Source organism: Bos indicus x Bos taurus, chromosome 29, assembly GCF_003369695.1.
Source record: "Bos indicus x Bos taurus breed Angus x Brahman F1 hybrid chromosome 29, Bos_hybrid_MaternalHap_v2.0, whole genome shotgun sequence".
Taxonomy (NCBI): domain Eukaryota; kingdom Metazoa; phylum Chordata; class Mammalia; order Artiodactyla; family Bovidae; genus Bos; species Bos indicus x Bos taurus.
In genome coordinates this window covers 874,373-889,445 of record NC_040104.1, presented here as the reverse complement: position 1 = coordinate 889,445, position 15,073 = coordinate 874,373, and the positions used below count along the sequence as shown (strand labels likewise).

Genomic DNA, 15,073 nt, shown 5'->3' with positions numbered 1-15,073 from the left:
GCCAGCGTTATGGGGCGGGACATGGGCAGGAGCCCCAGGCCCCGGGCGCGAGGAGGGCTGTCCGCTGCTCACCGTTCGCGTCGTAGGCACACTGCACGCCACCCTCGGTGCAGACGCTGGTGACAGAAGAAAGGTGAGTCTGGGGGTGCCAGGCGTCCCCTGGCCTGTGCCGGGGGCAGGCGGGAACCACCCGGCTGGGTCCCTGCGGCCAGGCCTCAGCCGGAGGTCACGCCCTCTCAGGGAGCCTTTCAGCCAATGAGCAGAGGAGGCAGTTCCAGCACAGCCTCTGGACCCAAGGACCTTCTGGAGGCCCCTTCCTCCCCAGGGCCTCTTCCTGGGGAGGGCTCCTCGGGTGGTGTCGTGACCCAGGTTCCCTTCTGCCCCCTTCCTTCACCCCCAGGCCCCCCACCCTCATCCAGCAGTGAGGAGGCTCCCCGTGGACCCCCACGGGAGACCCAGAATGGGGCACCCCTCTGGCCCTGAAGGGAGGAGACCCTGCTGGGAGGTGGCCAGGCGAATCCCCCATGTGCTCCAGGACCTCGCAGCTCCAACCAGACTCACCAGGAGTAGCAGTCCCTGTCCGAGGGCACCGTGGAGTTTGGCCAGAAGGACTGGCCTCCAACGTGGCAGGGGGCTTGTGAGGGTGGGGGCGGGCATGAAGCCACACATCGCATCTGGTCCTCGTCGAAGATGGGGGCTTCTGCTGGGCACTCGGGGTAGCAGCCTGCGAGCCAGAGGGACATGAGTCCCAGCCGGGCCGGTCACCCATGACCTCGCTCCCACCTCAGGCCCCAGCCCTGGACCTCACCCCCCAGGCAGCGGGGAGCTCGAGGCAATAGCCACAAAGGCACCTTGAGGGGCCCAGGGGAGTCCAGCCTGGTCAACGGTCCCAGGATCGCCAGGACAGACCCCACCCCGACCCAGACCAGCAGGGCGCCCACCTTCCAAGCCTTGGGTGTCGTGCCAGCACTGGCCGCTGGGGTTCCGGCAGGTCTTTAGGCAGGGCGCCCCGCAGGGCTGGTAGTGCCACTGACACCAGCCCTGGGGGTTGTAGTAGTCGCAGAACAGAGCTGTGGGCGAGGGGTCACTCAGGGCCAGGCATCCAGTCAGGGGGCCCCAGGCGGAGGACTGCCCTGGAAGGACAGCCCAGGGCCAGCCCCACACCCCGATCCTTGACCGAGTCCTGAGAGCTGCTCTAAAGCCACGGCTGTCCTCTGTGCCTCCCAGACTTGGCCTCGGAGGGTGTGGGCCTACAAGGCCCGTGGGCGAGAGCGGGCAGGCAGCCGGCTTCTTGGGGATGCCCGTCCCCTGCGCCCAGGCCCCGGGGCGAGGGAAGGGGGCCCTGCTGATTCCCTGCCTCCCCTCCCACTCTCAGCCCCACTCTTGTGACCCCCTGCACCCCCACGCCACCCGGGAGGCAGGTCCCAGAACACTCACGGCAGATGTCCGGGGTCCGCCAGGACACGCACACGCCCGCTTCGTGGCAGGCCTGGGCGTAGGCGGCCACGGCCGTGCAGAAACACTCACAGTCGCCCCCCGAGTCGCAGGCGCAGGCGTCGCTCACGCAGGCCTCGTAGTACCTGCCCGGCTCCACCTGTGGGAGAGAGAGGCTTCAGACACTGGGGGGCTCCTGGGCACCCACGAGGCTTGGCATCCACCTGGGCCGGTTTCCCCTGGAGCACGGAGTCCTGTGCGGCCACCGCTGGCCTCAGAGGGTGGTGGGAGCCCAGACCACTTCCGTCGCTCCCTCCCCAGGTGCCGGGAGGAGCCCCGCGTACGTGGGTGTGGCAGGCGCTGAAGGTGGCGCTGTTGATGATGCTGCACTGCTTCTGGGCCCACGACCTGCGGGACGGGTTGGCGGTGCAGGGGTCCCTGGGGGCCAGAGCGTCCGGGCACGACGGGGAGAATTTCCAGCTGTTGCCAAACTCTAGCACGTCGCCCACCACAGACTGGCTCCGCGTGGTGAAGTCGTTGAGGGCGTTGTCGTCAAAGTTCCCGCACAGCCCGCAGACCCTCCCCTGCAGGCAGATGGACATGGAGATGGCAGCAGCTCCGGGCGGGCGCAGGAGGGGCCCACTCACTCCCTCGAGCCCGCGCCTCCTCCAGGACAGCCCCCGGAGCAGCCCCAGTGAGTGTGAGGGCGGCCCTGGGTGCGGCCCGCTGGGCGCTGGCGTCTCCTGGAGCAGAGGGTACAGGTGACGCGGCGTAGCAGCTACGGGGTGCCCCCAAAGACAGGCTCGGGTCCTCATCCCGGACGCCCCCACAGCCCAGAGTGGGAGTGAGGTCTCTGCAGGACAAGGGCTCCCTGGCGTGAGGTGGCTGATCTGGTGGCTGCATCCTTATGGAACGAGGGTCCATGCAATGAAGACAGTGCGGGGACATGGGGACCAGGGTCTGGGGTGAAGGGGCGCCTGGGGCCATGGAGCCTGGAGGAGGGAGGGAGGCCCACAGCCCTGGGGCACCTCGGTGGCTCGGCGTCCAGCCTTGGAGAGGATGGCCCCCTGTCTGGGGCCCTGCTTCCAGCAGCTGCGGGACCCAGACGTGGCCGAGGGCCTCGTGCTGGCAGCTCCTCCCTCTCTCTCTGTCTCTCCATCTCTCGGTGCCTCTCTCCTGTGTTTCTTGTCTCTCTCTCTGTCTCTCCCTGTTTCCCTCTGCTTGTCTCTCTCTGTCTCTGTTTCGGGGTCTCTGTCTCTCCCCGGCCTGCACTTCCATCACCAGCTGCCCCTGGTCTGGGGCGAGGCCTCACCTTGAACTCGGGGCTGAGTCTGAGGAAGATGCCGGTGCCCTTGTCCCACAGCAGCACAAGGCCCATTTCCGTGTCCACCACCAGGTAGATGCCCATCTGGCGGATGGAGTAGGGCGGCCGCGGGCCCGTCTCTATCACCTCCAGTTTCCCATCACTCAGCTTCAGCTCGTAGCTCTGCAGGGACATGAGGGTCTGGCTGAGGACACTGGCCATCGCTTGGGTGGGTCCACGGCTCGGCAACCCCAGTCCTGGCTTAATTATGGGAACACAGCCTTCTTGGGGGCTCCTGCCTGGACCCCCGCCCCTGCTCACCCCCAGGAAGATCTTGATGGCCTTGGAGCAGGTGGTGCCTGTGGTGCCACAGGGCACATTCTCGGTGACGACGCGGAAGCTGTCCTGGGCGCTGCCGTTCCCGCCGCAGTGGTCCTGTGGGCAGAGGAGCGGCCCGCTGGGGTGAGCATGCGCCGGGGCAGCGAGCAGGCCCGGGGGGGGCGGGGGAGCTCGGTGGCCGTGTACCTGGAGCAGCGTGTACTCGCAGTCCCCGCTGAAGCTGTAGCGCCGCCCGTCGAAGGTGAGGTAGTGGCCGTCCCCGTACACCGCGCAGGTGGCCAGGCAGGGCCGGTTGGTGCATTGCCACGCCCGACCCTGACAGGTGCTGGGGGACAGTGCCCGTCAGCCCTCACCTCCCTGCCCGAGGCCCCAGCTGCCCGCCCCACGCTGGCCGGGCCGGGCCTCGCCCGCTGCCGGAGCCGCCCCCGCCGTACCAGGTATTGCAGCCCACGCGGATGGTCTGGCCTGGCTGGTAGCTGGCCTCGTTGTGCACACAGGGGCAGGCGGACACGGGGACGCAGCCGCCGTCGCCGCTGGCCACCAGCCCGTCGGGACACACACAGCCGGGCTCGCACTTGGTGCTATACTGTGGGGGGGACAGACCCCGCTTAGCAGATGACCCAGGCCTGCAGAGGGACCCCGGGGATGGCGGGGGACACTTACGCAGTCCATGTCCAGGGTGTGGCAGCTCTTCTGACAGCCGGCCCCACTGGCCCCGGGCGTGGCATTGCGACAGTCAACGTAGACCATGGGCGGGAGGCAGACTGGGGAGGGAGGGGGCGCTCAGGGGGGCCTCGTGGGCATGTCACCCCGCAGGTACTCGAGAAGCTTCTTGCAGAGATCACCAGGCTCCCCCTCACCCCCCACTCCCAGCTCACCTGGGTCTGGGGTGTGGCCTCCAATGCAGGTCAGCGTGCCCTGGGTGCAGGAGCTGCCGGGAGAGCATGGTCAGAGAGCCCCCAGCCTCCCCCGCCCCGCCCACTCAGCAGGGGCTCCTACCAGACGATGCCCTGCTCGTGCAGCGACTCCCCGTTGGGGACCACGGAGCCCTGGAAGTAGCAGGGGCAGCTGGTGGCCGGCACACAGGCGCCTGCGTCGTCCAGGAAGGTGCCGTCGGGGCAGGTGCAGCCGTCCACGGGGACGAAGCCGATGCTGCAGGTGACGTCCTCGTCGCTTCGGGCCCGGCAGGTGGGCAGGCATGTGCTGATGTTGTAGCGGTAGGTGAGCGACTTGGGGCAGGTGGCCATGGGCTTTGCTGTGGGTGCAGGGAGGGCGGCACTCAGGCCAGAGCTGGCGGGCACCCCCGGCCCCCACAGACCCCGACAGGGTCCCGGGGCCGTGGGCACGGTGCTCCCCGACTCCCGCGCCCGGCTGGGGGGTGGGGCCTGTGGCGCGTCTACCGCAGACACTCACTGCACATGCCATCCCGCCAGCCGCTGAGCAGCACGCCCCGGGCGGCGCAGGCCCGGACGTAGGAGGACAGGGCCGCACACATGCAGTCCTCACTCTTCTCACAGTTGCAGGTGTCGAACAGGCAGTTCTGGGGGGCGCACCGGGATGTCGGGGACCTCAGGTCACACACGGCAATCACGCCTCACGCCGCGGCCGGAGCCCCTGCCTCCCCAGGACCCCTCCCCAGGCTCACGGGGGCTCCCCCTCCCTCAGCAGAACGTGTACAGACCATCTTGCAGTCACGTCCTTGGGCTGGTGGGGGGCCGCCGGAAGGATCACAGTCCCTCATCTCTGTGACCCAGCGGTCCAGCCTCGTGTGGTCAGTCCCAGACACCAGTTTCTCACTGACCCCAGGGCCAGAAGGCTACTCACTCACTGCATGTAGCAGCCCCTGCCCTAGTGCCTGGGTGTAGGGCAGGAGGACATGATGGATTCAGAATCTCACAGTGGGTGGGTGCGCGAATGAACGACTGAGTGATTAATGACTGAGTGAGTGAGTGAGCGGGCAAGGGGACAGAGCCAGGGAGACCGGCCGGGCCCAGACGCTGTTGCCCTGGCCCTTGGGACCCTGAGGGTGGCCCAGACCCAAGGGCAGAGCCAGGAGGCGGCATTACCGAGTAGTGGGTGCTGGGGTCCACGGCGGAGTGGCACTGGGCGAAGGGGCCATGGGGGTCGGTCAGCCGAGAGCACCAGTGCTGAGCGTACTTCTCTGTGGACAGAGGAGGGGCGGTCAGTGGGGCTGAACGTCACGTCAAGCGGGAGCCCCCTCGAGGTGAGCGGCTTTCCTTCACCCCGAGTTCCTCTGTATGAAGCAGTGCCGGGTATGAGCGGCCGAGGCACCAGGCGGGCCCCAGGGCTGCTGGACACACACCATTCTCCACGCTGAGGGAACAGGGGTCCTCGAAGCTGTTCTTGACGTTGGGGCAGGCGGCCTGGGTCTTCCAGGTGTTGGCGAAGGCGGCAGCTGAGCCCTCCACCACGCCGCTGATGGTGAGGAAGTCGTCGGCCTGGTTCTGGTTGAAGTTCCCACACAGGCCTGGGGCGGAGGGCAGTGTGAGGCCCCTGAGCGCCCAGCCACGGGGGCTGGGCTTGGGTGCCGGGCGGTGACCCTCTTACCGCAGCTCTGCCCTCGGGTCTGCGGCCCCAGCCTCACGAACACCTGCATGATGGGCACCAGCTGGATGTCCAGCTGCAGGCCCAGCTGGGTCTGGGCAATGATGAAGAAGGTGGAGGGTCTGAAGAGCGTGACGTTGGCTGTGGACACAGGGGACCGTGTCTCAGTGGGTGCGAGAGGCGGGACCGTCAGAAGCGGGGACGGGGCGGGCACCCTCACCTGCTGAGACGGGCAGCTGGGTGTAGATCTGGTTCACAAACACCTCCCCACTAGCCTTGACCACGAAGACCTGGAGAAGCACACGGCAGGGGTCGCGACAGTCCCCACAGGGCGGAGAAGGGCTGATGACCACCCCCTGCCCAACTCAGGCTCAGCCTGCTTTGCTAAGCTTTCCACAAGGATAGGACTTTTTTTTTTGATGACATGAAAGTTGTTCAAGACGGCGGAGTAGAAGGATCTGTGCTCATCTTCTCCTGTGAGCACTCCAAAACTGCAACTAGCCGCAGAACAGCCATCGACAGGAGAATGTTGGATCCCACCAAACAAAGATACCCCACGTCCAGGGGCAAACGAGAGGCCCCCACAAGAGAGTAGGAGGGGCGGAATCACATTAAGAATCAAACTCCTCACCTGCCAGAGATGCTCGGGGAGCTCAAACAAAACCTTGTGCACCAGGACCCAGGGACCCCTCAGAGACCCCAGTGCCTTTGTTTGGCCTCGGAGTACAGAATGAAGCAGGGCAAAGGCTAACAGAGTTTTATCAAGAGAGTGCACTGGTCATAGCAAACACCCTCTTCCAACAACACAGAGAAGACTCCACACACGGACATCACCAGATGGTCAACACCGAAATCAGACTGATTATATTCCTTGCAGCCAAAGATGGAGAAGCTCTATACAGTCAGCAAAAACAAGACCAGGAGCTGACTGTGGCTCAGACCATGAACTCCTTATTGCCAAATTCAGACTTAAATTGAAGAAAGTAGGGAAAACCACTAGGCCATTCAGGTATGACCTAAATGAAATCCCTTATGATTATACAGTGGAAGTGAGAAATAGATTTAAGGGCCTAGATCTGATAGACAGAGTGCCTGATGATCTATGGACGGAGGTTCATGACATTGTACAGGAGACAGGGATCAAGACCATCCCCATGGAAAAGAAATGCAAAAAGGCAAATTGGTTGTCTGAGGAGGCCTTACAAATAGCTGAGAAAAGAAGAGAAGTGAAAGGCAAAGGAGAAAAGGAAAGATATAAGCATCTGAATGCAGAGTTCCAGAGAATAGCAAGGAGAGGTAAGAAAGCCTTCCTCAGTGATCAATGCAAAGAAATAGAGGAAAACAACAGAATGGGAAAGATTAGAGATCTCTTCAAGAAAGTTAGAGATATCAAGGGAACAATTTCATGCAAAGATGGGCTCAATAAAGGACAGAAATGGTATGGACCTAACAGAAGCAGAAGATATTAAGGAGAGGTGGCAAGAATACATAGAAGAACTGTACAAAAAAGATCTTCATGGCCCAGATAATCACGATGGTGTGATCACTGACCTAAAGCCAGACATCCTGGAGTTCGAAGTCAAGTGGGCCTTAGGAAGCATCGCTATAAACAAAGTTAGTGGAGGTGATGGAATTTCAGCTGAGCTATTTCAAATCCTAAAATATGATGCTATGAAAGTGCTGCACTTAATATGCCAGCAAATTTTGGAAAACCCCTTACATGCATCATGCGAAATGCCAGACTGGATGAAGCACAAGCTGGAATCAAGATTGAAGAGAGAAATATCAATAGCCTCAGATACGCAGATGACACCACCCTTATGGCAGAAAGCGAAAAGGAACTAAAGAGCCTCTTGATGAAAGTGAAAGAGGAGAGTGAAAAACTTGGCTTAAAACTCAGCATTCAAAAAACTAATACCATGGCATCTGGTCCCATCACTTCAGGGCAAATAGATAGGGAAATAATGGAAACAGTGAGAGACTATTTTCTTGGGCTCCAAAATCACTGCAGATGGTGACTGCAGCCATGAAATGAAAAGACGCTTGCTCCTTAGAAGAAAAACTATGATCAACCTAGACAGCATATTAAAAAGCAGAGACGTTACTTTGCCAACAAAGGTCCATCTAGTCAAAGCTATGTTTTTTCCATGTATGGAAATGTATGGCTGTGAAATTTTGACCATAAAGAAAGCTGAGGGCCAAAGCATTGATGCTTTTGAACTGTGGAGTTGGAGAAGAGTCTTGAGAGTCCCTTGGACTGCAAGGAGATCCAGCCCGTCCATCCTAGAGGAGACCAGTCCTGGGTGTTCTTTGGAGGGACTGATGCTGAAGCTGAAACTCCAGTACTTTGGCCACCTGATGGGAAGAGCTGAGTCGTTTGAAAAGACCCTGATGCTGGAAAAGATTGAGGGCAGGAGGAGAAGGGGGTGACATAGGATGTGATGGCTGGATGGCATCACTGACTCAATGGACATGAGTTTGGGTGAACTCCGGGAGTTGGTGATGGACAGGGAAGCCTGGTGTGCTGCAATCCATGGGGTCACAAAGAGTCAGACACAACTGAGCGACTGAACTGAACTGAGCAAAGAGATTTACTAAAGTAAAAAAGTCGACTTCAAGGACTTCCGTGGTGGTCCAGTGGTTAGGAATCTACCTTGCAAAGAAGGTGATGTGGTTTTGATCCCTGGTCAGGAAACTAAGACCCCACACGCCACAGGACCACTAAGCTTGTGGGTCACAGCCACTGAAGCGGCACTCAGAGCCCGCTCGCCGCAGCGAGGCAGCGCGTGTCACGAGAAGACCCCACAGGCCGCAGCCAAGGCCTGGGGAAGCCTAAGTTTTTTTAAATGTACTTTTTTTTTTTAAGTCAATTTCAGCAGAGAAGCTTCCTGGGCCGCTCTGGACAGGTGAGGGGCCCCTAGGGTCCGCCTCAGAGCTGGTCTTTTGGGGCCCGTTGCTTAGAAGACCCACAAGCAGTGCGGGTGGGACGCAGTGGGGGTGTCCACAGGCTGCCTCTGAGGGTCACAGCCCGCGCAGGGGGCGTTTGCCAGGAGGGACGCCCGCCCGGCCCGCGCTCACCGTGTGGCCCAGGCTCAGCGTCAGGCTCTTCAGGCAGGTCTCGCTGTCGGTCAGCCCGCACCTGCGCAGCTCGGCCAGCACGGCGTAGGCGCCGCTGTCACAAGGCTGGAAACACAGGCCCCCACGCAGAGCTCGTCGGCCCCAGCCCACCTCGGCCTCCCCGCTCCGCCCGCCCAAAGCCGGGCTGGTCTCCCGAGCCCGCGGGCCCGCCCGGGGAGGCCCGCACCTTGGCCAGCACATAGCTGCAGTCCCCATGCACTCTGTACTGCTTCTCGTCGAACGTGGAGATGTGGGCGCCGCCCAGCACCGAGCAGGTCCCCGGACACGGCGCCTCCTGGCAGGTCCAGCGGCCTCCAGAGCAGGTGCTGAGAGCAGGGAGGCCCCGCGTGCGTGCTGGGCCCCAGGCACAGCCCCCACCCAGTCGGCAGGCTGACAGCCGTCTCGCCCAGGCCCGCCTGCCTCCCCACATGGACTGGAGCCCCTTGGTGCCTGCCCGGAGAGCTGCTGGCCTCTGCCCCGGGCCCCAGGTGGAAGCAGACTCATGGCACCTGGCCACGGCCCCCAGGGGGCCGCCCAGGAGCATCCGGCCCAGGCGGGTCCGGGGAGCAGAGGGCAGGGCCCGGGGTCCTACCAGTTCGTGCAGCCTGTGGAGTAGCCAGTCCCTGGAGCGTAGGTGGCCCCGTTGTACACGCAGGAGCACCCGGACACGGGAACGCAGCCCGCGTGGCTGATGTCGTCCAGAACCATTCCTGCAGAGGCAAGCCGGTCGTGGGGCGCGTGCCGCACGGTCTGCTGGGAGGTCGTGGGGAGGGGCACGGCCCCCGCCCACCACGGGCCTGCCCCAGAGGGCTCCTCGGACCCAGGGGCTCCGTCCGAGACCCATGATGCCTCCGTGTGATTCGGGGGGCCGGGGAGGGGCTCCTCCTCACCCTCGGGGCAGAAGCAGCCGGCGACACAGTGGTCCTCGCACAGCTGGGAGTGCCCAGGGTTGGAGCAGGTGTCCGCACAGGGTGAGCCGCACTCGTGGTACTGCATGTTCAGGGGGCACGTCTGGGCTGCGTGGGGGGGGATGGGCCGTGTCACACCCCGCCCTGCCCCCGCCCTGGGGGGACAGCAGGGCAGGGCCCGGGCCACTCGGGCACTCACGGCAGAGCTGGGGGCCCCGCCAGTCCAGGGGCAGCCCCCCGGCATGGGCACACTGGCGGGAGTACTCGGCGAGGGTGTGGCAGAGGCAGCTGGTGAGGTTGACCCGGCTGCAGTGGCAGAGGTCATGCCGGCAGGCCTCCAGGTAGCTGCTGGTGTTCACCAGGCGGGCACAGCCCAAGAACGGCTCGCTGCTCAGCATCTCCTCGCAGATGCCCTGGGGCAGAGCCCGGAGCCCTCGCTTAGTCGGGTCTGGAGTGTCCCCGGCTCAGCCCCAGGGCTGTGGGAGCAAGACCCCCACCCCGTCCACTCTGGGCCTTACAGAGTCGTTTGAGCAGGTCCCAGCATCCTCGGGGACAGGGTCCTGACACTGCTCCATGGGGCCGTCCATCTTCTGCAGGTTCCCAAACTCGGTGGGGGTCAGTTTGACATCTGCCGGAAGCACAAGGACCCCCCGCACCCCTCGCTCAGGGTGCTCTGGCCATGCCTATCTCCCGTGCCCACACTGCCCGGTTAAGTGTCAGCTCTGCAGGACATTCAGGGCATCTGGAGATGAAGTGAGGGACCCCTGGGTATTCGAGGCTGCAGAGCCGTGAGCTCGGCCCTTTACCTGATGCTCCGTGGGCCTGGGGCCGGCTCGCAGCCCAGGGGGCTGGAAAGTGAGCCCGAGCCCCTGCCAGCCGCCCCCGGGCCCCCAGGCTGGCCTCTGGTAAGCAGCCCTCATGGACGGGCTTTGCGTGGGGCTCCACAGGCCTGGCAGAGGGGACCCCAAGCTCGGGGCCGCAGCAAGCGTGGGTCACATGAAAGGCCACGGCTTGGTGGCAAAGTGTCAGGACTAAGACGCAGAGACAGGGTCTGGACAGAGGCAGGTCTTCAGCTTCACAGGAGGGCATGGCGGGGGCTGCCTGCTCTGCGGTGGGGGGCGGTGGAGGGCGGTGCGGGGCCGTGCCGGGATCTGCACACACGTGTGACACATGCGAGTGCACGGGTCTGTGTGCACGTGTGGGCGGTGCACACATGTTTGGACTGAGGTCTCTGACTTGGGCTTCTGGAGGCAGGCTTCAGGGAGCACTGAGGAGCCGGGAGCGGGCGGGGGTGGGGGGATGGGGAGGCGCCCGAGAGAACTCACTGTGCGAGAAGAACTCGTTGTAGACGGGGACACCGTTGAAGTCTCCGCAAAGTCCGCAAGTCTGGTTGGTGTATTTGGCATCCAGCTCGAGCTGCAAGGAGGGGACACGTCAGACTCCAGCTGCGCCAGGGACGCCCCAGGACCAGAATGACGAACCAGGCTCCCGAGGAGGTCAGGGCTGCAGCTCCTCACAGAGGACCCCCCCGACTCATTCCTCCAAGCCGGGACCCCGAGCAGGAGTGTGTCCTGGAGGAGATGCCTCCCCCACACATGGCGTCTGCGTTGGGGTGTGGGTCCTGGGTCCCCAGTGGGGTGGGGTCTGCCGTCCCACCCTCCTTCACCCAGAGCACCTTCTTCCCTCCCTGGGGGAGCTGTCGGCTGGAGGAACCTGCTGGGCCCCCACCCTTAGCCCCCACCCCCGTCCCCCACTCCCGGCCCCCTGGCCCCAGCCTCACCAGGAGGCTCTTGGGCTGGAGGTATGTGCCAGGACCCCCGCCCCCAGCCCCTCACCCCCAGCCCCCAGCCCCCCACTCCCAGCTCCCCACCCCCGCCCCCAGCCCCCACTCCTGGCCCCCAGCCCCTGGCCTCACCAGGAGGCTGTCGTCCTGGTTCCACATGAAGACCAGGCCCAGCTTGGCCACCACCTTCAGATTGCTGTTGCTCTGCTCAATGAGGACTCCAGACTGGCTGAAGGGCAGCTGAATTCTGCAGGGAGAGGGCCTGGCTGAGGCACATGGGGTCCAAGGGCCTGGGCAGCAGAGGTCAGGACAGGTGGGGAGGCCCCTCAGGTCACATCCCAACGAGGTCACCAAGACCCAAGAGCACGGAGCTCGAGCGTCAGCAGCACAAGGGAGGGGCCGCGTCTGGGGGCAGAGCCAGAGCCTGAGCCCCCAGGAGAGACGGGGGCAGAGCGTGGGGGCCTGGGGGCCTGCAGCCACCCTGCGTGGTCCCGGGAGCACACGCGCCACCGGGCCCCAGACTCACGGGCGGCCGTTGACCTGGACGGAGCCCTTGGTCAGCCTGACGACCAGGCCATCCAGCTTCATGGTCACCCTGCTGGGCGCAACGCCGTTGGGCCCGGGGCCACGGCGGAGCTGCAGGTTGAAGTCCTCGTAGGCGGAGCCGCAGTGCGCGGAGAAGACATAGTTGCACAGCCCGGGGAAGCGGAAGACGTCGCCGTCGAAGGTCTTGTAGTGGAAGTCGCCCCACGTGCTGCACGCCCGCCCGCCGTGGGCCGCGTTCAGGGCTGCCGTCAAACAGAGCAGGGCGTTTCCGAGGGACACCGACGACACGGCCCGGACCTCCCAGAGCCGGGCCCTCATCCCGGCAAGGAGCCGCGCACCCTCCTGCCGCCTCCGGCTCCGGAGAGACAGGTCTCCAGGGACACAGCCGCCCGCCCCCGACCTGGCCTCGGGGTCTCACCTCGCACCACGGGGGCGGTCCTCAGAGGCGGGTGGATGGTCACTCCACGGAGGGCGGTGCCTGAGGGAATGGGGAGGTGGCTCAGAGCCCTCACCCCCACTGCCCACCGCCAGCTTGACCCCCAGGAGGGCTTCCGCAGCTGCAGGGCTGCCCGCTCCCGAGCTCTGGACCTGCCGTGTGTGGGACCTCCCTGCTGCGTGAGCAGAGATTCCCACAGCCGAGCAGCAGAGGTCAGCTCTCATGCCCACGTGGCCCTGATGTTGTTTGCACCTGGGAGTTCCTGGCTCCGGAATCTCAAAAATGCCTGAATCAACACCCGTGGCTGCGAACCACGCTCCCATGCTGAGCTCAGACCAGGTGTGCCTCCCAGGGAGCCCGTCAGGGGACAAGCAGACGGAGGCAGCGGGCCTGTCCCCGAGCCCGCCCTTGCTCTGTGGCCGATGGCCTCGCCGGGAGACCGGGAGACGGCGAGCAGCCTGAGCGGAGCCTCCGGAGCAGGGCAGGGGCTCCGACAGGTGGGGGGGTCCACTCACCGCCAGGCCCCTGAGGGGCAGGAGGGAGGTCTGGGTGCTCGAAGCTGAGCTCTGCAGCGCTGTTCCGGGCCTGGCCTGAAGGAAGGGGAGTGGGCGCTGGGCTGGAGCTGGCCCCGAAGGATGCACAGACGGAAGGGGCCGGGCCTGGAGGGTGGGGTTCTCTACGCAGACTGGGGGCCTGGGAGGGCCTCTTCTGAGTCACCCCAGGCCCTCCGCTGGGCCACGGCTCCTTCAACCATGCTCTCCGGTGAGCCCCCTGGCCCTGAGCCAGCTTCTCCAGGGGCCCTTCCTTCATGCACGGTGCATTCATGCCCACCAAGCATCCACCAGGTATCAGGCCCTGGTTCCCTGCTCAGGATGCAGGGGAACAGGCGGGAGTACCCGCCAGGCAGCAGCCCATCCGAGGGGCAGACCCTGAGGCCGTGGGCTGGCTCAGCCCCTCCAGAGCCAGCTGGGGATCTGGGACCCAGAGCTCAGACAGAGCTGCACCCGAAACGAGGTGCTCAGTGCCGCTGCACAGCTCAGCGCCCGGGGACCAGCAGGGTCGGCCCAGAGGCCGCCCCGAGAACCTGGCCTTGCCTCTGAGTCATGTCCAGGGAGCCCCCAGTGGGGCGGCCTCTGCCTCAGCACTGCAGGCGGCTGGCCGCAGGAGGCTGGGCACCAGGCGTGCGAGACGCCTGGGGCAGGGGCATTTCAGCTGCACGGCCCCGAGCTGCCAAGCGCTGGGGGCCGAGCAGCCCCTACACAAGTCTGGGCCCGGCCGCGCCCTGGGAAGCAGGCGGGAGACGCCAGCCCCGGTGGGAGAGGCCTCTGAGGACAGCACCCTGCAGCCAGGGGCTCACAGACGCCTGGCTGACCCCTCCCCAACCCCCACCTGGACCCTACAGCCCCAAAATCCCCTCCCCGACCCCACAATCTCCTGGAGTGGGACCGAGCAGGAAGAGTGGCCCACAGACACCCTCAACTTCTCAGGGACCTGGGCAAGGCCTCCGAGCTGCTTGCTGTGCACCTGGCACCAGGGCCACTCTAGGACTTGAGGAGTGGCAGGGGCTCCAGGCTCCAGTCATGGCCGGCCTGGGGATGCCAGCGGGCACCTTACCTGTGTGCTGGGCACAGGCCAGAGTGAGGGCCAGGGCCCAGAGCGGGGCCAGCCTCCTTCGGCCAACACCCATGGCGTGTGGGAGAAAGTCCCAGGGCAGCCTCTGAGGACGGCTGTGAGCCAGCAGGAGCCTTTTGTAGTCCTGGAGCTGACTGCAGCCCCACCAGCCTCACGTGGGAGGGCGGGGCCAGGCCTGCGAGTCCCCTCGCCCAGGTAAACAGTGGCCACCGGCTTTGGGATGGCCCGCGGCTGAAGACAGCAGACATGGGTGTGTCTGCAGCTGGGACGTGGTTCCTGGGGTCCCTCAGCACTGGCTCAGGCATCGTCTCGCTGGGGCCCCAGCTCTGAACCTTGGCTGGGCAGGCTTCTGTGAGGCCGACCCTGGAGCTCCTATGCCTGGAGGCCACCACCACCCTTCCTGCTGCCAGGGCTGCTGGGCTGGCCCCACCCTTGCTGCAGAGGGCTCAAGGGCGGCATTCCCGGCGTCAGGACCCCCACCCCGGACCAGCGCTGCCTGGGAGGCTGGCTGTGCTCCCGGCGGCGGTGAGCAGCCCTAGGCTAGCTCCTCCCACGTGGGCCTGTGTCTTCCTTCCTTGAGGGGCAGGGGCAATGCCGAGTGAACCAGCCCAGAAACTGGCCTGGTGGTCTTGGCCATGATGGACTCTGCCTGAGGAAGCACGCTAGTGATGGCCACCCACTCCGGTCGTGGGTGTGTGAGCTCCGGGCCCGTCAGGCTGCTGGGCACTGGGGCCCAGTCCCAGGGGGCCACTCGCAGCAGCCGCCGCAGCTGGTGGCTCCACTGCCACAGGGGGCCGGCCAGGAGGCTCTCCCTGGGGCGGGGCAGCAGGCCGGGTCCCTGATGCTGAGGCAGGCTTGGCTCAGGGGCCCCATGGAGCTGACCGGAGCTTTGGGCCTGTCCTGAGTTCTTTCTGGGCACCTAGCTTTCCATCCCAGAGCCTTTCCCTCCTTATGCCCCCGATTTACAGTGGTATCTGGTAGAAAGAACACCCCACACAGAACAGGAGTGT

General features: G+C 64.6%; 1 protein-coding gene across 1 annotated transcript in view; it reads right to left on the bottom strand.

Annotated features, from left to right (window-relative positions):
- MUC5AC (mucin 5AC, oligomeric mucus/gel-forming) overlaps positions 1 to 14,118 on the bottom strand; it is a 31,476-nt gene extending 17,358 nt beyond the window's left edge. Inside the window, 28 exon segments of the mRNA XM_027532367.1 lie at positions 73 to 116; positions 562 to 724; positions 942 to 1,070; positions 1,438 to 1,594; positions 1,779 to 2,018; positions 2,747 to 2,920; positions 3,059 to 3,172; positions 3,263 to 3,401; positions 3,511 to 3,662; positions 3,740 to 3,840; positions 3,955 to 4,007; positions 4,076 to 4,331; positions 4,490 to 4,616; positions 5,143 to 5,235; positions 5,398 to 5,564; positions 5,645 to 5,782; positions 5,862 to 5,931; positions 8,720 to 8,824; positions 8,946 to 9,084; positions 9,351 to 9,649; positions 9,909 to 10,079; positions 10,185 to 10,294; positions 10,992 to 11,082; positions 11,582 to 11,696; positions 11,976 to 12,237; positions 12,414 to 12,473; positions 12,947 to 13,021; positions 14,046 to 14,118. Of these exon segments, the coding sequence (XP_027388168.1) occupies positions 73 to 116; positions 562 to 724; positions 942 to 1,070; positions 1,438 to 1,594; positions 1,779 to 2,018; positions 2,747 to 2,920; positions 3,059 to 3,172; positions 3,263 to 3,401; positions 3,511 to 3,662; positions 3,740 to 3,840; positions 3,955 to 4,007; positions 4,076 to 4,331; positions 4,490 to 4,616; positions 5,143 to 5,235; positions 5,398 to 5,564; positions 5,645 to 5,782; positions 5,862 to 5,931; positions 8,720 to 8,824; positions 8,946 to 9,084; positions 9,351 to 9,649; positions 9,909 to 10,079; positions 10,185 to 10,294; positions 10,992 to 11,082; positions 11,582 to 11,696; positions 11,976 to 12,237; positions 12,414 to 12,473; positions 12,947 to 13,021; positions 14,046 to 14,118 (3,817 nt within the window).
- Between the last annotated feature and the right edge of the window lie 955 nt (positions 14,119 to 15,073).